Source organism: Prionailurus bengalensis, chromosome C1 (genome assembly GCF_016509475.1).
Source record: "Prionailurus bengalensis isolate Pbe53 chromosome C1, Fcat_Pben_1.1_paternal_pri, whole genome shotgun sequence".
NCBI lineage: Eukaryota > Metazoa > Chordata > Mammalia > Carnivora > Felidae > Prionailurus > Prionailurus bengalensis.
The window spans coordinates 107,252,253-107,277,117 of NC_057345.1; the positions used below are offsets into that span (position 1 = coordinate 107,252,253).

Genomic DNA, 24,865 nt, shown 5'->3' on the forward strand with positions numbered 1-24,865 from the left:
TTTTGGAAATTGTACTAGCACATAAAGAATGTCTTCATTTCTTTTTACGCTGGTTAGTATTCCATCCTGTGGGTGTACCCTGTTGTCTGAGGTGACTGGGGGTGTGTAGGGGGTGTCCTTTCATTTTGTTCTGCTTTCATTGCCACCCTCCCCCCCCCCCCAGCCTATCTTTCCTTGTAAGAATCTTCACACTTGGAATCATGGTTTTCTGGTGACCTCTTGCTTGCCTCTTGGTAGTTTACCATTTTCTTATCCTTCATCCCTGATCGTGGACATTATTGATCTGGCTTTGCTAGGACTCTGTCTTTGCCACACTGTTCTCCCCCAGGTTTGATAGGATTAGTCAGGAGGCCTGAAATAGGTGGAGAGAGGAGGATTATGCAGACTCACCAGCATAGTATTTGTTTTTTTCCAGCCCACACATAGCTTGGAGAAGAGTATTCAGGAGACAATGACAATAGTATCCTAAAGTATCCCGAGCTGTGAATCGCTCTACAGCCAGAGTACTCACTGAGGTGGGGTTCTGGAAGTCCTTCAAGGATGGCCTCATGTCAACAACAGTGCATGTTTGGGCTGAGGCTGTCAATTCCTTAAGGAGTGCAGGTCTTGTTGGGGAGAAACCTGGCTCAGTCTCTCCACAGCATTTTCTAATTCTCTTATCAGCCTCTCTTTGTAGTGAGCTGCTTGCACAATGTCCTGTCATTTCCTAGGGATTCCTCTCTATTTTAGGGGGTCTTCTCTATTTTAGGGTGTCCTAAGCAACCTGGGAAAAATCTCTTGAGTCAGGAGCTGACATTTTTAGTGGTGGGCTCTGTGGCGGGAAGCATACCAGGGCAATGGTGTGGGACCCAGGGCCTTTGACTCTTGACTGCTTGAGGATGAATTCCCTTCCCTCCTGGGGTACACCTCAAGGGAGTTGGGATGGTCTTTGCTTCCTCCCTTTGTTCAAAATGTTTGATTCACATTCCCTGGAACCCAGCTCTGCTCCCACTTTTTTCTCATCCTTTCTCTCTTGGACCTATTAGTGCTCATGCACAGTATATTTCTGTCACCCAAAATAATTTTTGCTGAATTACACATAATTTGTATATAGTGTGGCTATGTTTTATTGAATATTTTAATTTTCCTTATGCAGTTCCTGTTCTTAAGAAGCCTTTTGAGGAAAGTTAGTTTGATGGGGTTGACTTAACATACCTGTCGCTACATTGGTGCCCTTCTTGTGTAGACCAGGCCACAAGCCAGCCTGGAACCATGCCAGCTGCAAAGGTTCTAGAGTTGGCTCACCTGAGTGCCTCCCAGCTTTTTCCTTCACTTCTCTGTGACCTCAGGCAGCTACTTAGCCTCTCTGAGTCTGTTTCCTCATCATTAATATGAGGATAAAGTGCCTGTTTTAAAGGGTTGTTGAAAGTATTAAATAAACTAATCATGTCAGTTATCTGGCACATTACCTAACATTTTAGTTATATTAAAACTCATAGATATTATTGTTCTATAATTATCAGAGTTTAGTTGCCAACCTAATGTTCGCTGTTTTAATTGTGTGAACGTAGGTACTCGTATGTGTTTCCAGTAAGAGGGGATGTGAGAATGTAAATGCCTTTTTCAAGGACTTTTCCCTTTGAAGGTTATTTTCCTGGAGGCCCCATGAAGAATGGCTCAGGGGGCACAGTGTGATCTGAGTCCTACCCCGTCCCCCATCTAAACTTCAGAAATCACCATAGGTCTCTGTCTCTCGGAGCACAGCTTCAGGGGAATTGTGGTTTCTGACTGAGTTCCTCCAACTAGTGCTTTTTGCTTTTAATCTGATTTCCTCTGTATTTCCAGAGGAATGAATGAAGAAGCCCTTACTGGAAAAACATAGCAAAAGAGCCAAGAATGTAGTGAGGAGAAATAGTAGTAGAGAAATGAGACTAGGGTGGGGATCCCACTCAGAATTTGCATTTGTTCCTTATTTTTGTCCCTGACTTCAGATGTCCTGTGTTATGTGTTCTCTTCCCTCCAAATGAAAGATGATCTGCTATCTAAAGTCACATTATATGCAGTCAGCGAGACTTCATTTGGAGGGACACAGTTAAGTACCTGGCTGGGGTTTTGTGGGCCTGTGTGTAGGAACTTTTTAGCAGGAGAACGTGTGTCTGTAGGCCCTGGCCGCTCTGCGTCCTGCTCTAGCCTGCACCTGCAGCTCTGCTCCGTGAGCGCTAATCTTCCTTTCTTCTGATTTCAGTCTCTGGTTATTTCTCTCCTTCTCTATCAAGACCCTCAGAGGTCAGCATCCCCAAACTTAATTCCCAGGTGCTTTTTGTCTCCCTTTAAGCTTTCCCACCATCCTAGAGTGTTCTCCCTCACTCCTAAGATTATTTCATGATAATTTTGTGCTTCAAACCTTTTGGCATCTTGAGGTTCTCAGCATTCAGGGCACTGAAATCTAATCTTGCCATGTGGGATTGAAGGCAGAATTAGAAAGTAATTATCAGGGAGTTCTCAAATGACTAGCGGATGTCTAGGAGAGGGAAGCATAGGGGAGGAATACAAGTTACCTTTGGTGGGAGGGATAGGAAGAGCAGGGAAGATGAGCAAGGGATTCTACTTCTTCACATGCTCTCTGCATCCTAATCTCCTATTTTTTTCCGTGAACCTTTTACTGAAGCATAATATGTATACAGAAAGATACACAAATCAGTAAGTGTATAAATTGATGAGTTTTCTCAAAGTGAACTCTCCATGTAACCAACACCCAGATTAAGAAACAGAACACTACCAGGGCCCCTGGGTGGCTCAGTTGGTTAAGCGTTGGACTTCAGCTCAGGTCATGATCTTGCGCTCTGTGAGTTCAAGCCCCACATCGGGCTCTGTGCTGACAGCTCAGAGCCTGAAGCCTGCTTCAGATTCTGTGTCTCTCTCTCTCCCCTCCCCAACTCGTGCTCGCTCTCTCTCTCTCAAAAATAAATGTTTAAAAAATTTTTTTTAATTAAAAATAAAGAAACAGAACATTACCAGCACCCCCAGAAAGCCCACAATTGTATCCCCTTCCAGGTATTCCTGACTCCCCAGAAGACTATGATGCTAACTTCTTTTTTTTTTTTTTCAACGTTTATTTATTTTTGGGACAGAGAGAGACAGAGCATGAACGGGGGAGGGGCAGAGAGAGAGGGAGACACAGAATCAGAAACAGGCTCCAGGCTCTGAGCCATCAGCCCAGAGCCTGACGCGGGGCTTGAACTCACGGACCGCGAGATCATGACCTGGCTGAAGTCGGACGCTTAACCGACTGCGCCACCCAGGCGCCCCTATTATGCTAACTTCTAACACTATAGATTAATTTTGCCTATTTTTGTACATAGCCATGGTTATTAATTTTCATCGTTCTACTTTATTGCATTATATGAATGCATTACAAATTACATATTTTTTCTACTCTTGGATATTTGAGTTTCCAGTTTTTGACTATTATAAATGGTGATACTATCTATGTACATTTTTGTACATGTGTTTTGCTTATGTAAGTATGCAAGTCTGTTCTCTTCATAGTTTGCTGAGAGTTTTTAACCAGAGTGGGTGTTGAATTTTGCCATAACAGTAAATGATTATTTGGTTATTGGCAAGTGACCTATTATGTTTCCAAAAGAATATGTGGAAAGTATGAGGCTAAGGCAGAGAACCAGTAAGTCACAGCATTCACCATTGATTGTTTAATTTGAATATTTTTGCAGTCTACTCATTTGAACTCATGGGCCCATAGGACATGTCAGTGAGTTCAAGAGCCTCTGAGTCCTAAAGGCCAGACAATGATTGTAGACAGTCTTTATTCCTGACCCAACTCCTGAGTTGTGTAGGGATGCAGTATTCCACATTGCCAGGAATAGAAGTCTTGGAGTTTTACTGCCAGGGATTAAAATCTAGTCCCAGCCTTACTTCCTGTATGTCCTTGGGCAAGTCAGTTACCTTACTTATTATGTTCTAATTGTCTCATCTCTGAAAAATGGATAATAACAGTACCTACCCCAAGGTTATTATGAAGATTAAATGAGTTAATCCAAGTATAATCTCCAGCAGAATGCTTGGCATATAACAAGCAGTCAACATATCATACAACTTTGTAATGGAATGTGCTACAAGATGTTACAGGTGCAGCTTTGGACTCCAGAATCAGAAATCTAGGCCTGTAGTTTTAACTCCTTGGAGAATTGTGACCGGCTTTTACAAGATTAATTTATAACACCTCAAAAAGTCAGAAACTTTAGCTTGGAGATTAGAGAGATTTTTGGTTGAATCTCAAATGAAATAAGTGTCTTCAGGGGCACTGGCTAGCTTAGTCAGTAGAGCGTGTGAGTTTAATCTCTACATTGGGTGTAGAGATTACTTAAAGTTAAATAAAATTACTTAAAAATTAAAAAGATAGAGTGGTATGATTTAGCTGTTCAGAAAGTAGATGACAAGAGAAATGAGTGTCTCAACTCTCTGTCCAGTGCTTGGCAAATGGTAGGCAGGCAAATTTTGGTTTTACCACAGTTTTTCTCCCATTTTTCCCACTGTTTTCACCCAAGAACCTCAGGTACTTATAGAATACCTAAACCCTAAGAATAAAATTACATTTTAGAAAGGCTAACCAAAATTCTCTTTGGAAATAACTAGAGTTTACATAAATAAAATACTTGTTTATGAACTAAAAACAGAGTTAGTTTCACCTCCTTTTCATTCTGATAGAATCATCAGAACGAATGTTTTTGTTTTTGTTTTTTTTTTTCTATGAAACCTTTCTTTTTTAACTCAGGATTGGAGACAATCTTCCTGCATGCATACTCTGTTGAGAGTGCCAACTTAAACTGGATTCCTTTTGTTTCTAGTTAGGAGAATATGGAAATGAATTAATGAGAAAGGCTACAGTTGAGAATTTTATTTGCCAGTAGGCTTATGTTGATCAAAGCTTGGTGACTGAGTACTCCTCTCTTATTTTAATTTTATTTTCGTCCTCTATAAATCCTGGATCACCATCTCTTTCCCTTTATTTCTATTACTGTGGAGAATGGTTGTTAGTCAGCAGTGAATGATTGGAGATAGATTAAACTCTCTGTCCTCAACATCCCCGACTGAGGAAAGTTTGACTCATGTCCTTTGATGTCCAGTCCAGTAGGTCACTAGAGTTCTTATCTTCTCCACGCCCAGAAGCAAGACAGCCAGTTCTATGCTCTTCTTTGCTAAATCGCCTGAAGGAACAAGGATTTAACTTTCAACAACAAGCTGCACTAAACTTGGTTTCACTCACTCTTTCTGTTCCATGAGTGACCTGGGCTTGACCTATGCTGTTCCTTACCTGATCCCTCTATGTTCCTTTGAGTGACCCCACTGTCTCCATTCCTCCTCTTCTGCACTCTCCTCACCAAGAGGGGGCTAACTCCTATGATTTTCATTCCTTTTCTCTTGTTACTAATGAATAATACTTAGCTTTGACCTTGATGCTGATGGTACAGCTTTCTGTTACCAGTGTTGGACTTGTCACTGATGGTCCTGAATTCCTGTGTACCATTCTAAAACAGTTGCTCCGTTTTGTCCAGTCTTAGCATGGTCTCCTAGTAATGGTAGTTGTAATCTTTGCTTGGGTCTCTCAATGAGCATTCAGGGAACTTTAATGTTTAACACTGTTCAGCTACATCTCTAGAAAATTTTCCTTTTCCCTATCTACTCCTTCCCCTCCCCCACCATATCCTAGCTGGTTTCGAGCCTTTCTGTGCTTTTAAAAAATGTACAAATATGCTGTTTTTATTTTTAGAGAGGAATAATGATTTGCTTATTTACTTATTAAGAAGGATATTACAGGGCGCCTGGGTGGTGCAGTCGGTTGAGCGTCCGACTTCAGCCAGGTCACGATCTCGCGGTCCGTGAGTTCGAGCCCCACGTCAGGCTCTGGGCTGATGGCTCGGAGCCTGGAGCCTGTTTCCGATTCTGTGTCTCCCTCTCTCTGTGCCCCTACCCCGTTCATGCTCTGTGTCTCTCTGTCCCAAAAATAAATAAAAACGTTAAAAAAAAATTAAAAAAAAAAAGAAGGATATTACAAAATGTTCAAGCACTGAAGAAACTATAAAAAAGAAATTAATACATTACCTCACATCCCACTACATAGAAATAACTAGTGTTATCATTCTAGGAATATTTCTTTGTTTATATACAAATGGATGCATTGATGGATAATAGACAAATAGACATATAGGCAGATAGAGAAAAATGGCATCTTATATTTCATACTATTTAAAATAAAGTTATTAAATTTAATTTTATATAAATTTCCAGAAGAAAAAGAAAATGAAGTGAAAGTGGAGTATTTTCTGGCCTTCAGATAAATATTTCTTTATCACAAGGAATCACAGTTTTTTGAATAATAACCTACTGTTAAGAAAAAGAATTATGAAAAACCTTGAGATGTGGTAGTTTATGTTTCAAGTTTTGACTGTATTAATTGGCTTGGTTAATTGTGAGCAATTTTCTACTTCCTGTCACCTGCCTTTCTCCTCTTTCCTATTCTTTCCAATGAAAGGGCGAGGTAATGTTGTCTACAGATTTGGATAATAGCATGTGTGTATATACACATCTATGTTGTTTTGTTATATATGCTGTTATCTGAATCTGTACACATTATTCTTTTTCTATTTTTATGTATAATTATATTATGTGTTAAGATTTTTTAATATTTACATTCTATTGGCAAATATAATTCTCATAATTGTTAGCCTTTTTTGAATTCTTTTGAGTTCATATTTTAGGTTTATATGTTTGAATGATAGCTTCACGGATGCCATATTCTCTGAGGTCTGTGACATTTGAGACCATCTGCTGCTTGAAGGACCCTGGCGAGGCACTATGTTCTTGATCACAATTTCCTTCAAATGCTGCTGTTGCTGTGAGCTGGCCTTGAATTTTGGGTAGCAAAACTTGAATCTGACTTTGTGCTTTGAGAAAATATTCTTTTTCTTCTTCAAGGTTTGGAAAATTCTTTAACTCTTAAGTTTAGTCATTTCTTTCAAGTTTATTTATTTATTTTGAGAGAGAGCAAAAGCAGGGGAGGGGCAGGGAGAGAGGGGGAGGGAGAGAGAATCCCAAGCAGGCTCTGCAGGGTCAGCGCAGAGCTGGACATGGGGCTTGAACTCACGAAACTGTGAGATCATGACCTGAGCCAAAATCGAAAGTCAGACGCTTAACTGACTTAGCCACCCAGGCGCCCCTAAGTTTAGTAATTTAGTTGAGATATGTCATTTTATATTGATTTTTTTCTGGTTATATGATGGACCCTTTCTTGGTATCTAGCTAGTTTTTAATTCTGGGGAGTTTTCTTTGTTGTATATCTCTGAACACCTTCTCTAGTCCATTTATTTGTTTCTCACCAAAGGTTTATTAACTATCTTCCTACCTTTAAACTTCTCGTTAGTAACTTTAATCCTTCTATCACTTTTCTGCACTTTCAGTAGGATTATTTTAAGTCTTTTCACCCAGTTAGTAACTTGATTTTGAGCTGTTTCTTCATGTTTGTAATTTATGTGTTAGATTTGCAAAAGGATTGTTACTAGGGATGTTTGTCTGACTTCCTACAAATCTAACTTAAAGCAGGCTGGCTTTCTGGGTGGTTTATTGTAGATAAGGGGTTGGTTTCCTGGTCAGGTTTCTGCAGTTTGTGGGTCAGAGTTCTATTATTTTTTTATTTTGAGAGACAGAGAGTGAGTAAGTGAGACAGAGAGAGAAAGAGAGAGAGCCAGAGTGCATAAGTGGGGGAGAGGGGCAGAGGGAAAGAGAGAATCTTAAGCAGGCTCCATGCTCAGGATAGAGCCTGACATGGGGCTCAATCCCATGACCCTGAGATCATGACCTAAGCGGAAACCAAGAGTTGGATGCTCAACCGACTGAGCCACCCAGGCACCCCCAGAGTTCTGTTTTTATAGATGGTCTGGCCATTGTCTGGATGAAGGTAGAAACTGCCAGTCTTTTTAAAGACTAGGCCTGGAAATGGCATAAGTCACTTCCACTTTAACTCTGTTGGCCTGAGCAGTCACAGGACAGCCCAGACCAAGAATAGGGGAAATAGACTTCACCTGTTGATACCAGGAGTGTTAAAGAGTTTTTAGCCATTTCAGATCTGCCACAGGGTGCATGTATTTTACCCCTGGAAATATAGTTCTCTTCTTATTCTTTAGAATTCTTCATGAAGGATTTAATGTGAAAATTGACTTATCTCTCATAGCTGACACATTATGAACTCTGTCCCAGGAAGATAGATACCCAAGGATACACACAAGAGAAATGCATACTCCTCAAGGTTCAGCCTCATATCTTGTCTGCTGTCTTATCCAGATGACCTCTGTGACCAAGGAGAACTTCATGAATTTCTTTTAGCCATTTAGTTTGAGACCTGGAAGAGTGGCTAGCCCAGCAGCTTGTTTTAGGTTTCCTGCTTCCAATCCCACTCTGATTCCCTCTTGGCATTTTATACTACCAGACATCTCAGAATGTATGAGAGATCCAGTGATAAAAAGAGAATTTTAAGCCTTTTTATACCATCATGGAAAGGCCCACCTCCTGTTCCTTTTGGTACCAGTTTTTTCTTGAATGATTTCAAGTTTACCTGTGACTGTGGAGTGAAATGGGGGTTGGTAGTGGTAAGGGGAGCTTCACTGTACTTTAGGCATCAGGGGCGCCTAAAGGGATCAGGTCAGAGATGGAGTTAGGCAGGTAGATGATCTAAATAAGTGAGGCCGCCTTCAGTTAGAGGGCATGAGGGCTGGTATCAGTCTAGCCAGTGGGTGGCAATCTTACTTCTCAAGTATTGCTGATTGTTACTAGAAGATGCTAATCCACAGATGCCTTAACTTAGAATTTTGAAGAGAAGTCCTTTCTTTGAAGCTGTCTGTGTTTTTATGTGGAATCACCTAAAACAAACTCAGATTCAGAATACTTGGGTTAACATGTGCAAGCCAAGTAAAACTCATCTGTAGGCTAGATTTGGCCCTCAGGTGATTAGTGTATCATCTCTGGTTGGCATGTGATTCAATGGTAAAATTCTTAGAGAGTGCATTCATTTATAAAAACATTGCTTTTCCACCTCAGACATGCTCTGTTTACTTAGAAGTCCAATCCAGAAATCTGGCAGATTACCCAAGACTCTTTCCGCCTGCACGATCACCACCTTCTATCTGTCCCTGCATCATATCCATGTTATCTGTCATGTCTTTGACACTCCACACTGCTTTGCTCTTACTGATTAGATATTGCAGCAGTCTCCCAGCTAGTCATCTTGCCACAAATGTCACCCCCTTCCTGTCTTGCCACCAAAATGACCTCTTAAAATACAGATCTAGGGGTGCCTTGGTGGCTCGGCCGGTTAAACCTCTGACTTTGGCTCAGGTCATGATCTTGTGGTTTGTGAGCTTGGGCCCCGCGTAGGGCTCTGTGCTGACAGCTCAGTGTGTCTCTCTGCCCCTCCCCCACCTGCTCACGTGCGCGCTCTCTCTGTCAAAAATAAATAAACATTAAAAAAAATAAAATGCAGATCTAATTATGTGACTTCTCTGTTTAAAACCCTTTGTTGGTTCTTCCTGTCAGAAGATAAGAGGAGTTAAGGTGGCAGAGTGGTAGGGATATCCTATGCTTGCCTCATCCCTCGAGACAGCTAGATAAATATCGAATCATTCAGAACACCCAAGAAATTGATCTTAGGACTGAGAGAGCAAAACTGCACCTCTAGAGGTATAAAAATGGTCACATTGGGGAAGGTAGGAGCTGCGGAGATGTGATTTGGGGGAGAAAAGAATCTCGGATGCTGAGGAGAGCAGGGAGCCCTGATCACAGAGAGGGGTGTAGAGAGAGAGCAGCACACAGGAGACTGCACAAGAGAAACAGTTCCCCAGAATCATTGACTGGGAGAGTGAGAGGGGCTGATTATTGTGAGTTTTTACAACCAGTGGAGCTCAAAGGCTGGGGTTTTAGAAGTCCATGTCATGGAGGGTGTGGAACCCAGCAGGCACAGTGGTGCTCCCATGGAGGAGGGCGGAGGCCCTGGAGCACACAGCATGGTCTGAGGAACCTCTGAGTTGCACTGGGAGAGAAGGTTCCTCTTCTTGGAGTGCATTTGGGAGAGGTGGCACTGCCTCTCAGGGACAGAAGAGCCAGGGGATGCCATTGTGCTGTCCTGTTCATTAGCATAGGGGCAGAGACACCTGCTGAGGGCTGCTAACCTGGACACTGGTGCTTTGCTGTGTTTTACTCTAAACTCCAAGCCCCTGTGTGTTTGTGAAACTGCCCTTCTGGGACAAATGGGCACCAGCCACAGCCCAGTGAGACCCTTCTCATGAGGATCATCGAGGGTCCATGGTGCACTGGATACCTAAAATTTGGAGTTTCGAAACTCAGCTGGTGTATCTGATAGAAAACACAGGTGCACTGTGCTGCAGGGCAAGCAGACGGCCCCATCACAGACAGGATTGAGGCAGGGATATGAGGGAGGCCAGTACAGACAGGATCAAGGCAGGGATATGAGGGAGGCCAGTGCAGACAGGATCGAGGCAGGGGTATGAGGGAGGCCAACGCAGACAGGATCGAGGCAGAGATATGAGGGAGGCCAGCGTAGATAGGATCAAGGCAGAGATATGAGGGAGGCCAGTGCAGACAGGATCGAGGCAGGGGTATGAGGGAGGCCAGCGCAGACAGGATCAAGGCAGGGGTATGAGGGAGGCCAGCACAGACAGGATCGAGGCAGGGATATGAGGGAGGCCTGGGACAATGAGAGGAGATTGTTCACTCTCGTGTGAGAGCTTCCCAGACAGTAGCAGTTGTGAACTCCCCTCTCTACAGATGAGGAAGTGCTGGTGGCACTTTTCCCTCCCTCCCAGACTAACTTTTGTGAGCAGCATGGGGCCCACAGTGGAGACTTGAGCCTCTTACATCAAGGTCCCCTCTCCTGCACTCTGCAGATACTAATGAACTAGGGCAGGTGTGTCTGAGAGCCAGAGAGGGAGTGAGTCCCTCCCTCAGAAGGCCAGCACGGACCACACACACCAAGTCTACTGACCATAGAGTGCTAAAAAACTTCAGTTCTAGTGAAAATAAGATCAGGCCTCTTTTAACAAGCGGACCAGAGCACACCTAGTTAAAACTCGCCATACACTAGACAAAGTCCAAACATTCTCCACGACAGGCAAAGAGAAGCTCTGCAGAGGACTGACCTGAGGGAAAGAACAGCCAAAACACAGCAGCAGAGTGCACACGGCACACACCAAAAACATTTCCTGAAGCACCAGCACTCTCAGGAGCAGGTAACATAGCTACTGTCGAAAGAACAGAAGATAACAAATGTGGGTGAGGATGTGGAGAAATTGGGACCTTTGTGCACTATTGGTGGGAATGTAAAATCATACAGCTGCTGTGGAAAATAGTATTGTGGTTCCTTAGAAAATTAAAAATAAAATTGCTCTATGATCTAGCAATTCTACTTCTAGATATATAGCCCAAAGAATCAAATCAGGATCTGACAGAGGTATTTGCACACCCCTGTTCATAGCAGCATTATTGTAAATAGTCAAAAGGTAGAAGCAAACTAAATATCCATAGAGGAATGAATAAACAAAATGTGGTATATACAAAGAATGGAGTATTATTTAGCCTTAAAAAGGGAGGAGATTCTGATACATGCTACAATATGGATGAACCTTGAGGACAGTGTGATAAGTGAAATGAGCCAGTCACAAAAAGACAAATACTCTATGATTCTATATGAGGTATCTTAAATAGTTAAATTAATAAAAACAGAAGGTAGAATGGTGATTGCTAGGTGCCAGGGGGAAGGGGAAATAGGGAGTTATTATTTAATGAGTATAAAGCTTCAGTTTTGCAACATGAAAAAGTCCTGGAGATTGGTTGCACAACAATGTGAATACACTGTATACTACTGAACTGTGTCCTTAGAAATGGATAAAATGATAAATTTTATGTGTTTTTACTGTAATTAAAAAGCATCAGTCTTCTTACTGTGACTTCCAAGATGCTACATGATCTGATCCCTGCTTAATTCTCAAAAATTATCTCTTGCAAACTGTTTTCCCAACCTCCACCCCTGCAACCCCTCCACCCCAGGGCACTTAGGGTTGGGAAAAACTTAAGGGATTTGGTTAGAAAATAATTTTTGGCTTTCTTATAGGAGTAGTGAGGCTAGTTCATTACTTCAAACTTCCTTTTTTATATCTAATTCCTTAAAAACCATTTACACCTAAGCCTTCCAACAGAGTTTGTATCACCTCGCTATAGCTGTTTCCAAGTCAAATGTCAAAGTTACTAATTCAGTGAACATATTTCATTCCTCATTTTATTTGACCATTCTAGGGTACTTGAACTGTTGAAATGTTAACACTCTCTCCTTTTCATTGAAAAGTACATAGAAATCAGAATCAGGTTTCATATCTTGCTTCTACCGCCTATTTGTATGTGACTGTGGGTGGCTAATGGTAGGTTTTCTCAATATTCTATCCTTGGTTCTCACTCTTCACCCTCCCATTTCAATCATTCCTATAGCCTCATCCATAATGGCAAACATTTATTGAATGCTTATTATGAGCTAGGCACCATCTTAAGTATGTATTACTCATGTATCACCTCAATTTTCACAACCATGTTAAGGTAGGTACTTTATTATCTATAATTTTTAGGTGAGGATACCAAGGCATAGAGATCTTGAGTAATTGCTCAAAGTGCACAGAATATTAATGAGAAAGCTGAGACTGTCCCTAGACAGCATTTGGCTCCAAAGTCTGTATTTTAACCAGTTCAGTAAACTACTTCTGTGTGAATTGCTCTGATATGAGCTCTTGTTTGATGTATAGACACACATATCCATTTGCTCAGGAAAGCTCTGCCTGACTCTCTCTTGGGACTCTCAAGCTCACAGTGTCCAAAATGGATCTTACCGTTTTTCCTTCTCTAATCTTACTCTTTACCTCACTGAATGACCTCATCCTTCATCCAGTTGCTGAAGGTAGAATCCTAGGAATAACCTTAGATTCCTTCCCCTTCTCTACCTCCAGATTCAATTGATGACCAAATTCAGTTGACTTCATTGTTCGTATGTTACTGTCATGAAGAGTGGTTCACACTCTTGTATTTCTCCCTTGCACCATTGCCCTCTCACAGACAGGCCTCTTTACCTCTCGTCTTCTCTAGGATAGAGAAGGTCCATACCATTTGATGTAGACATTTGATTAAGGAATTTCTCTGCTCACAATTCTTCTGTAGCTTATCTACTGGGTAAAATCTAAATAACCATTTGTAGTGAGAATTATAGAACAGTGTTTTTAAAACTATTTAGGTGTGAAAGATCAGGATTTACCTTTCTTAAGGGACTGAGACTTTCTTAAAATAAAAATAGTCATTATTGACAATAGCTGAGATATGGAAGCAGCCCAAGTATCCATTGATAGATGAATGGATAAAAAAGATGTGACACATACATACACATACACACACACACACACACACACACACACACACACACATATACGTACATACACATACCTACAATGGAATATAACTCAGCCATGAAAAAGAATGAGATCTCGCCATTTGTAACAACATAGATGGACCTAGAGGGTATAGTGTTAAGTGAAATGAGTCTAACAGAGAAAAACAAATACCCTAAGATTTCACTCCCATGTGTATTTAAGGAACAAATGACCAAGGAAAAAAAGATACCAAAAAAATTGCCCTTAAATACAGAGAATCTAAAAACACAAAACTTGTAGATATAGAGAACAGAATGGTGGTTGCCAGGGGGAGGGGTGTTGAGAGTAGGTAAAATGGATGAAGGGGCTCAAGAGGTATGAATTTCTAGTTATAGAATAAATAAGTCATGGGGATGTAATGTACAGCATGGTGACATAATCAGTATTGTAGTGCATACTGAAAGTTGCCAAAAGAGTAAATCTTTAAAAAGTTTTCATTGTAGGGGCACTTGGGTGGCTCAGTTGGGTAAACTTCTGACTTTGGCTCAGGTCACGACCTCATGGTTTGTGAGTTCAAGCCCTGCATCAGGCTCTCTGCTGTCAGCACAGAACCTGCTTCAGATCCTCTGTCCCCTTCTTTCTCTGGCCCTCCCCACTGGTTCTCTCTCTGTCTCTCTGTCTCTAATAAATAAACTTAAAAAATGTTCTCATTATCATAAGGAAAAAAAAATTATAACTTTGTATGGTGACAGATGGTACTAGATTTATTGTAGTGATCATTTCATGGTGTACACAAATATCAAATCATTATATTGTGCATCTGAAATGAGTATAATGTTATATGTCTAGTAGACAACTAAAAAAATTAAGGAGAAAAAATAAAATGTTTCCAGAAAGTCATCACTTAAAAAAAAACCAGAAAAAAAATATAGAGGACAAACTAGTAGTTGCCAGAGAGGAGGTGGGTAGGGGATTGAGTGAAATACATACAGGAGATTGAGGGTACACTTATCTCAATGAGCAGTGAGAAATATGTAGAATTGTTGAACCATTATAATGTACACCTGAAAGTAATATAAGACCACAAGTTTATTATTCTTCAATAAAAAAATAAAAGTGGTCAAACCTTGAATATTGCACCACTGCTAAATTGTTATAAAAAGTTTCTAAATCTTCACCCTTAATTTCTGTGCTTACCTTGCTCTGCACCAAGAACAGTGTGCAGACCAACAATGGAAGGCAGGCCCATACTTTAAGACTTGTCACATGAGACTGGCTGTGAAGTCTGATTGTGAATAATAAGCCTGTGTTGGTCTCTTTCACTTCCCTATTCTACTGCTCTGTATCCCTCTGTCCATCAGATAAACTTGCCATGGATTGGTATACTTTGGAGGAAGTTTATGTGCAGGTAAGAGCGAGCTAGGAAAATGTCTGCACCTTAAGAGTGTCCCAGTGAAAGAAAAACTCAGACATTTAGTTATTTTGCATGAAGATCGTTGATTCACATATGAGGGAGTTGGCTGATTGAGTTAAGGAACAGTCAAAAACATGTTTCATAAGGGAAAGAGAGGACAGAAAATTGTAACTGGGATTTGCCCAGTGAATCTTGCTTGTATCTTTTTGGCTAAACCATTTTCTCTCAGCTAGCAAAGAGGAGTGTCTGGTGATTCCCTTGCTGAGTGGACAGAGATATGAAAGAAAACAATTTCAGTTGTCTATGGGTTCTTCTGAAAGTGCTGAGAGATATACATACCTGGCTATCTCTGTTGTAATGACTGTCCATCATTCCATCAGTACCTCCACCTTAGTTAGGCTAGGTCTGCACTGTTTCCCTCATTGTAATTTCTAGTTCTTCAGCCTGTTAGTTAGGCCTGACTCCTCTAGGGAAGGGCCTCAGAAGCTGAACTAGCTGGTTATGACACTGGAGGCAAGGTGGCAAATTGTGCCATAGAAATGGAGAGAGGAATTGTTTTCACATTCCTGATGGTGCAATTCAGTGGGGCCTGCACAGCTGGTACCTTCTATAGGTTTTGCAGATTTGGTAGGGGTACCTGGGGACAGCACTTCAAGCAGGGAAGGAGGAAGCCAGTAGGGGGTAGTGCCCCCTTCGAGTGGCTTGTGGAGAGCAAGCATAGAAAGAATATTGTTTGAGAACACTTAGAAAAAAATGAGCTTGTTTGTTGCTTTTCATTAAATACCTGTCCACATTGGGGATCATTTAAACCTTGGCCGTTAATTTCACTTTATCTTGATCTGTTCAAGTAAAAGTGAAGGAGAGATAGCTTTTGTAAGTACTTTTATAAAACTCAGAATTAGGAGACTTGAGGACTAATTGCTGTTTTGGTATGGATTATTTGTGTGACACATGCATCTGCAGAATGGGAGCACTGGCCTAGATATTCTCTAATGTGCATTCTGGTCTGATGTTATGGAGAGGGAAAACTTGGGTATGGTTCTCACAGAGGGATATTGCTTCTAATGGTAGAACTTGTACACATTTGTACTGTTCTTTCTTTATTTCTTCACCTGCCAGCATCAACTCTTTGTGTTTTCTTTCCAGGGCGGAGAGGGCATTTTCTTTGTTGCTTTTCCTTTGTCAAAATATTTCAGCAAAAAAGTCTCTGCTTTCATTAATCTCCATTGGAAAACAGCTCCTAGTGTCTTTGGAAGAAGGACCTGTGGTTAGTAATTTCTGTGTACTAATCTTGGTTTGACTTGGCTAATACACACTTGGGTTGATGTTTGGGTAATAATTATGGTGTGATTCATGATTAAGCTAAGCCTTTTTTCAACCTGAAGGTGATTGTGTGGGACAATGATTATGTTAAGTTCTTTTTTCCTTGGGCTCCTTATTATTTTGCATGGTGTATAATTGCCATTTGGTCATATATCTTTCTAGTGATATAAGAAAAAGACATAATTTTGGCTATGGGGAAGTAAGTTTTCTGGGATCTATGACAAATAAGCATAGAAGAGATACATTATGACATATGCCCAATTGTTTATTTTGAATCTTTATGCAATTCACTTTTTGATTTTAATGAAGCAAGAATAATATAGAATTCCATTACAAGGATAGTCCAGAAAGATGTACTGAGCCCTGATAATAACATTGGAGGTTTGGCCACTAGAACAGTGATTTTATAATTTTTGCCACTAAAACAGTGATTTTATAATATTTTTCACAAAGATCAGTGCACAAATCTACAAAGGTCCTAAAATTTAAGCTCACAAAAGAAAAATGCTTACTTTAACCCCAACACCCCAAATACTGTGTTTTGTAAATTTAGGTCTAAATAACATTGTTTATTCCCATTCACCATTTCCAAACAAAGGCGTAAATCTTCTAGAGAATAAACTAAACTACGCCCAAGGGAAGAAATTGTGTAACGTATTCAAAATAAAATGGTACCGTAAACCCGTTGGAAGTATAATGAGAAGTTTCTTGATGCAAAGTTATGTCTTGTTTCACTTACCTACTCTCAGTATTAATTATTGTTCTATTGGGTTCTCACTCATAATAATAATATCTTTCGAACTGACCAAATCCCAACTGTTTTAAATTATCACTTGAATGACCGTATGACCGTGACTGCATATTACTGTCTGATATATTGGATGTTGTAAATTCATCTCCAGAGTGAGGTCTGTCCCTGAATGCCATATTGGTGCAATCATAACTTATACGACCATACTGAGACTGTCCAAAATCTGAATCAGACTTCCCGCAATTTTCTCTCTGCCCTGGAAGAGACGCTGATTTCTGGTAGAAATAAGACCCTGAGTTTTCAGAACTGCCACGCACATTATCATGTCTTCTTTGACTGGACCTAGACCGTTCCTGGACTGACCCTGACTGAGTATATGAGTCTTCTGATTGTCCTTCACTGTCACTGGCCTGACCAGTTCTGGATCCCCGGTGTCTGCTGTTACCAGATCCAGAAGAGCTTTGTCCACGTCCAGCACCCGAATGTCTGGAGCTGTCGTCTGACTGCCGAAGGTGGCGCCCTTGCGTTTCCCTGGTGGTGGATCCTGACTCTCGGTGGGCAGAGTCTGACCGCCCACGGGAGGCCGTCTTCCCTTGACGGGTCCCTGAGTGCTCAGACCTGTCTCCTGACTGCCCATGGCTAGACCCATGTTCCTTCCTCAAAGTGGACCCAGACCTTCCGAGGGTGTTTGAAGATTCTCTACCTGCACCTTCTGAATGTCCTTCGCTGTCGCTGGCCTGACTCACACTGGACCCCCGCTGTCTGCTTGCCCCGTATCCAGAGGACGATTGTCCATGTCCAGTGGCTGAGCGTCTGGAGGTGTCTGCTGACCGGTAATGCTGGGATTCTTGTCGTCCTCTTGTGCCGGATCTTGACTGCCCACGGGAGGAGTCAGTGTGTCCCCGAGAGGATGTCTCTCCGTGATGAGACCCTGATTGTGTGTAGCTGTCTACAGAGTGTCCGTGACTAGATCCTTGTCGTCTTCTGGTACCAGAGTCTGACTGTCCATGGGCAGAATCAGAGTGCCCATGATTGTCTCCCTGCCTTTGATGAGAGTGAGAGAGTCTAGAGCCTTCTCTCGCATGGCCATGGGCAGACCCACGTTGGTTTCCTGAACCAGACCCATGCTGTCTGTCCAAATCTTCTGAGTGTCCTTCACTGTCGCTGTCCTGACTGACACTGGACCCTCGGTTTCTCACTGGCCTGGATTCAGATGAGGATTGTCCATGCTCAGGGTGTGAGTGTCTAGAGCCGTGTGCCTGAGTGGATGACTGATGGTGACGAGATCCTCGCTCCGAGTGTCCACCATCGGCTGCCTGACCCTCAAGGGATCCTGCCTGTCTAGAGCTGTCACGTGCCTGCTCAGAGAGGGATCCTTGTCTCCCTCTGGTGCTGGATTGAGACTGCCCATGGGCAGAATTCAAGTGTTCTTGGGAGGGTATCTGGTAGAAATAAGCCCCTGAGTGCTCAGAACTGCCACGTACATTGTCATGTTGTCTCCTTTGACTGGACCTGGACCGTTCCAAGACTGACCCTGACTGAGTATCTGAGTCTTCTGATTGTCCTTCACTGTCACTGGCCTGACCGGTTCTGGATCCCCGGTGTCTGCTGTTACCAGATCCAGAAGAGCTTTGTCCACGTCCAGCACCCGAATGTCTGGAGCTGTCGTCTGACTGCCGAAGGTGGCGCCCTCGCGTTTCCCTGGTGGTGGATCCTGACTCTCGGTGGGCAGAGTCTGAGTGCCCACGGGAGGCCGTCTGCCCTTGACGGGTCCCTGAGTGCCCGGATCTGTCTCGTGACTGCTGGTGGTGGTGCCCTTCCCTTTCCCTGGAGGTGGATCCTGACTCTCGGTGGGCAGAGTCTGAGTGCCCACGGGAGGCCGTCTGCCCTTGACGGGTCCCTGAGTGCCCGGATCTGTCTCCTGACTGCTGGTGGTGGCGCCCTTGCCTTTCCCTGGAGGTGGATCCTGACTCTCGGTGGGCAGAGTCTGACCGCCCACGGGAGGCCGTCTGCCCTTGACGGGTCCCTGAGTGCTCAGACCTGTCTCCTGACTGCCCATGGCTAGACCCATGTTCCTTCCTCAAAGTGGACCCAGACCTTCCGAGGGTGTTTGAAGATTCTCTACCTGCACCTTCTGAATGTCCTTCGCTGTCGCTGGCCTGACTCACACTGGACCCCCGCTGTCTGCTTGCCCCGTATCCAGAGGACGATTGTCCATGTCCAGTGGCTGAGCGTCTGGAGGTGTCTGCTGACCGGTAATGCTGGGATTCTTGTCGTCCTCTTGTGCCGGATCTTGACTGCCCACGGGAGGAGTCAGTGTGTCCCCGAGAGGATGTCTCTCCGTGATGAGACCCTGATTGTGTGTAGCTGTCTACAGAGTGTCCGTGACTAGATCCTTGTCGTCTTCTGGTACCAGAGTCTGACTGTCCATGGGCAGAATCAGAGTGCCCATGATTGTCTCCCTGCCTTTGATGAGAGTGAGAGAGTCTAGAGCCTTCTCTCACATGGCCATGGGCAGACCCATGTTGGTTTCCTGAACCAAACCCATGCTGTCTGTCCAAATCTTCTGAGTGTCCTTCACTGTCGCTGTCCTGACTGACACTGGACCCTCGGTTTCTCACTGGCCTGGATTCAGATGAGGATTGTCCATGCTCAGGGTGTGAGTGTCTAGAGCCGTGTGCCTGAGTGGATGACTGATGGTGACGAGATCCTCGCTCCGAGTGTCCACCATCGGCTGCCTGACCCTCAAGGGATCCTGCCTGTCTAGAGCTGTCACGTGCCTGCTCAGAGAGGGATCCTTGTCTCCCTCTGGTGCTGGATTGAGACTGCCCATGGGCAGAATTCAAGTGTTCTTGGGAGGGTATCTGGTAGAAATAAGCCCCTGAGTGCTCAGAACTGCCACGTACATTGTCATGTTGTCTCCTTTGACTGGACCTGGACCGTTCCAAGACTGACCCTGACTGAGTATCTGAGTCTTCTGATTGTCCTTCACTGTCACTGGCCTGACCGGTTCTGGATCCCCGGTGTCTGCTGTTACCAGATCCAGAAGAGCTTTGTCCACGTCCAGCACCCGAATGTCTGGAGCTGTCGTCTGACTGCCGAAGGTGGCGCCCTCGCGTTTCCCTGGTGGTGGATCCTGACTCTCGGTGGGCAGAGTCTGAGTGCCCACGGGAGGCCGTCTGCCCTTGACGGGACCTTGAGTGCCCGGATCTGTCTCGTGACTGCTGGTGGTGGTGCCCTTCCCTTTCCCTGGAGGTGGATCCTGACTCTCGGTGGGCAGAGTCTGAGTGCCCACGGGAGGCTGTCTGCCCTTGACGGGTCCCTGAGTGCCCGGATCTGTCTCCTGACTGCTGGTGGTGGCGCCCTTGCCTTTCCCTGGAGGTGGATCCTGACTCTCGGTGGGCAGAGTCTGACCGCCCACGGGAGGCCGTCTGCCCTTGACGGGTCCCTGAGTGCTCAGACCTGTCTCCTGACTGCCCATGGCTAGACCCATGTTCCTTCCTCAAAGTGGACCCAGACCTTCCGAGGGTGTTTGAAGATTCTCTACCTGCACCTTCTGAATGTCCTTCGCTGTCGCTGGCCTGACTCACACTGGATCCCCGCTGTCTGCTTGCCCCGTATCCAGAGGACGATTGTCCATTTCCAGTGGCTGAGCGTCTGGAAGTGCCTGCTGACCGGTAATGCTGGGATTCTTGTCGTCCTCTTGTGCCGGATCTTGACTGCCCACGGGAGGAGTCAGTGTGTCCCCGAGAGGATGTCTCTCCGTGATGAGACCCTGATTGTGTGTAGCTGTCTACAGAGTGTCCGTGACTAGATCCTTGTCGTCTTCTGGTACCAGAGTCTGACTGTCCATGGGCAGAATCAGAGTGCCCATGATTGTCTCCCTGCCTTTGATGAGAGTGAGAGAGTCTAGAGCCTTCTCTCGCATGGCCATGGGCAGACCCACGTTGGTTTCCTGAACCAGACCCATGCTGTCTGTCCAAATCTTCTGAGTGTCCTTCACTGTCGCTGTCCTGACTGACACTGGACCCTCGGTTTCTCACTGGCCTGGATTCAGATGAGGATTGTCCATGCTCAGGGTGTGAGTGTCTAGAGCCGTGTGCCTGAGTGGATGACTGATGGTGACGAGATCCTCGCTCCGAGTGTCCACCATCGGCTGCCTGACCCTCAAGGGATCCTGCCTGTCTAGAGCTGTCACGTGCCTGCTCAGAGAGGGATCCTTGTCTCCCTCTGGTGCTGGATTGAGACTGCCCATGGGCAGAATTCAAGTGTTCTTGGGAGGGTATCTGGTAGAAATAAGCCCCTGAGTGCTCAGAACTGCCACGTACATTGTCATGTTGTCTCCTTTGACTGGACCTGGACCGTTCCAAGACTGACCCTGACTGAGTATCTGAGTCTTCTGATTGTCCTTCACTGTCACTGGCCTGACCGGTTCTGGATCCCCGGTGTCTGCTGTTACCAGATCCAGAAGAGCTTTGTCCACGTCCAGCACCCGAATGTCTGGAGCTGTCGTCTGACTGCCGAAGGTGGCGCCCTCGCGTTTCCCTGGTGGTGGATCCTGACTCTCGGTGGGCAGAGTCTGAGTGCCCACGGGAGGCCGTCTGCCCTTGACGGGACCCTGAGTGCCCGGATCTGTCTCCTGACTGCTGGTGGTGGTGCCCTTCCCTTTCCCTGGAGGTGGATCCTGACTCTCGGTGGGCAGAGTCTGAGTGCCCACGGGAGGCCGTCTGCCCTTGACGGGTCCCTGAGTGCCTGGATCTGTCTCCTGACTGCTGGTGGTGGTGCCCTTCCCTTTCCCTGGAGGTGGATCCTGACTCTCGGTGGGCAGAGTCTGATCCCCCAAGGGAGGCCGTCTGCCCTTGACGGGTCCCTGAGTGCCCGGATCTGTCTCCTGACTGCTGGTGGTGGCGCCCTTGCCTTTCCCTGGTGGTGGATCCTGACTCTCGGTGGGCAGAGTCTGACCGCCCACGGGAGGCCGTCTGCCCTTGACGGGTCCCTGAGTGCTCAGACCTGTCTCCTGACTGCCCATGGCTAGACCCATGTTCCTTCCTCAAAGTGGACCCAGACCTTCCGAGGGTGTTTGAAGATTCTCTACCTGCACCTTCTGAATGTCCTTCGCTGTCGCTGGCCTGACTCACACTGGACCCCCGCTGTCTGCTTGCCCCGTATCCAGAGGACGATTGTCCATGTCCAGTGGCTGAGCGTCTGGAGGTGTCTGCTGACCGGTAATGCTGGGATTCTTGTCGTCCTCTTGTGCCGGATCTTGACTGCCCACGGGAGGAGTCAGTGTGTCCCCGAGAGGATGTCTCTCCGTGATGAGACCCTGATTGTGTGTAGCTGTCTACAGAGTGTCCGTGACTAGATCCTTGTCGTCTTCTGGTACCAGAGTCTGACTGTCCATGGGCAGAATCAGAGTGCCCATGATTGTCTCCCTGCCTTTGATGAGAGTGAGAGAGTCTAGAGCCTTCTCTCGCATGGCCATGGGCAGACCCACGTTGGTTTCCTGAACCAGACCCATGCTGTCTGTCCAAATCTTCTGAGTGTCCTTCACTGTCGCTGTCCTGACTGACACTGGACCCTCGGTTTCTCACTGGCCTGGATTCAGATGAGGATTGTCCATGCTCAGGGTGTGAGTGTCTAGAGCCGTGTGCCTGAGTGGATGACTGATGGTGATGAGATCCTCGCTCCGAGTGTCCACCATCGGCTGCCTGACCCTCAAGGGATCCTGCCTGTCTAGAGCTGTCATGTGCCTGCTCAGAGAGGGATCCTTGTCTCCCTCTGGTGCTGGATTGAGACTGCCCATGGGCAGAATTCAAGTGTTCTTGGGAGGGTATCTGGTAGAAATAAGCCCCTGAGTGCTCAGAACTGCCACGTACATTGTCATGTTGTCTCCTTTGACTGGACCTGGACCGTTCCAAGACTGACCCTGACTGAGTATCTGAGTCTTCTGATTGTCCTTCACTGTCACTGGCCTGACCAGTTCTGGATCCCCGGTGTCTGCTGTTACCAGATCCAGAAGAGCTTTGTCCACGTCCAGCACCCGAATGTCTGGAGCTGTCGTCTGACTGCCGAAGGTGGCGCCCTTGCGTTTCCCTGGTGGTGGATCCTGACTCTCGGTGGGCAGAGTCTGAGTGCCCACGGGAGGCCGTCTGCCCTTGACGGGACCTTGAGTGCCCGGATCTGTCTCCTGACTGCTGGTGGTGGTGCCCTTCCCTTTCCCTGGAGGTGGTTCGTGACTCTCGGTGGGCAGAGTCTGAGTGCCCACGGGAGGCCGTCTGCCCTTGACGGGTCCCTGAGTGCCCGGATCTGTCTCCTGACTGCTGGTGGTGGCGCCCTTGCCTTTCCCTGGTGGTGGATCCTGACTCTCGGTGGGCAGAGTCTGATCCCCCAAGGGAGGCCGTCTGCCCTTGACGGGTCCCTGAGTGCTCAGACCTGTCTCCTGACTGCCCATGGCTAGACCCATGTTCCTTCCTCAAAGTGGACCCAGACCTTCCGAGGGTGTTTGAAGATTCTCTACCTGCACCTTCTGAATGTCCTTCGCTGTCGCTGGCCTGACTCACACTGGATCCCCGCTGTCTGCTTGCCCCGTATCCAGAGGACGATTGTCCATTTCCAGTGGCTGAGCGTCTGGAGGTGCCTGCTGACCGGTTATGCTGGGATTCTTGTCGTCCTCTTGTGCCAGATCTTGACTGCCCACGGGAGGAGTCAGTGTGTCCCCGAGAGGATGTCTCTCCGTGATGAGACCCTGATTGTGTGTAGCTGTCTACAGAGTGTCCGTGACTAGACCCTTGCCGTCTTCTGGTACCAGAGTCTGACTGTCCATGGGCAGAATCAGAGTGCCCATGATTGTCTCCCTGCCTTCTATGAGAGTGGGAGCGTCTAGAGCCGTCTCCTGCATGGCCATGGGCAGACCCACGTTGGTTTCCTGAACCAGACCCATGCTGTCTGTCCAAATCTTCTGAGTGTCCTTCACTGTCGCTGTCCTGACTGACACTGGACCCTCGGTTTCTCACTGGCCTGGATTCAGATGAGGATTGTCCATGCTCAGGGTGTGAGTGTCTAGAGCCGTGTGCCTGAGTGGATGACTGATGGTGACGAGATCCTTGCTCTGAGTGTCCACCATCGGTCTCCTCACCCTCAAGGGATCCTGCCTTTCTAGAAATGTCATGTCCTTGCTTGTGTCTATTTTTCCCTTTTCCTTTTAGTCCTTTGGATCTTGTCTCCTTCCTTTTTTCATGGGTTTTTCCTGATTGTGTGGATTTTCTCAATTTTTCTTCTTTTTCTTCTTGTACTTCGTCTTCATCTAAATCATCGTCTTCATCTTTTGTATGGTGTGCATGGTGGTTTTGGTTTTGCTCTGTTGCTTGGAAGTTCTGATATCTGTTCGACTCATAGTATGCTGTAGCCAACTTGAATACCATTAGAAAGTATTCAGTGAAGTCAATTTTCTTGTCATGGTCTAGATCAAGAATATGCATGAAGACATCAGTAGTGTCTGGGTCATCTGGATTCTGTACATATGGAAGATACAGGGAGATTAGATGAGAGTGATTCACATGGACAGTTGAATAATCCAACCAACTGATGATTCTGATTTTTGGTAAGGAAATGTGTGACCATATGTGGTTTTGTGTCTTTGCTAATGTTCAGTTTATGATTAGTTACAGGAAAGTGTAGATTATGTACCTAAAAATATGTTAAATAGTTTGTGAAAAGTAATATATGTTAATATATGTTAAATAGTTTGTGAAAAGTAATAATATGGATGGGTCATATTCCTGTTTTTTTTCTTTTTAATGTACATATGTTATGAAATCCATCAGTGCATTGTCTTTTTAGTGGAGCTTGTTAGCATTCTTGAGATTAGGAAACATAATATGAAGAACTAATTTTTGGTGTTCAGTTTTTGTC

General features: G+C 45.2%; 1 protein-coding gene across 1 annotated transcript in view; it reads right to left on the reverse strand.

Annotated features, from left to right (window-relative positions):
* The window catches only part of LOC122479454 (hornerin-like), a 53,780-nt gene that overhangs the window by 25,579 nt on the left and 3,336 nt on the right, over window positions 1–24,865 (reverse strand). Inside the window, exons 3-12 of the mRNA XM_043573354.1 lie at window positions 24,095–24,465; window positions 22,469–22,663; window positions 22,093–22,221; window positions 21,283–21,999; window positions 20,545–20,673; window positions 19,861–20,451; window positions 19,123–19,251; window positions 18,439–19,029; window positions 17,701–17,829; window positions 17,162–17,607 (exon numbers count right to left, since the gene is read on the reverse strand). Of these exons, the coding sequence (XP_043429289.1) occupies window positions 17,162–17,607; window positions 17,701–17,829; window positions 18,439–19,029; window positions 19,123–19,251; window positions 19,861–20,451; window positions 20,545–20,673; window positions 21,283–21,999; window positions 22,093–22,221; window positions 22,469–22,663; window positions 24,095–24,465 (3,427 nt within the window). The remainder of the gene's footprint in view (window positions 1–17,161; window positions 17,608–17,700; window positions 17,830–18,438; window positions 19,030–19,122; window positions 19,252–19,860; window positions 20,452–20,544; window positions 20,674–21,282; window positions 22,000–22,092; window positions 22,222–22,468; window positions 22,664–24,094; window positions 24,466–24,865) is intronic.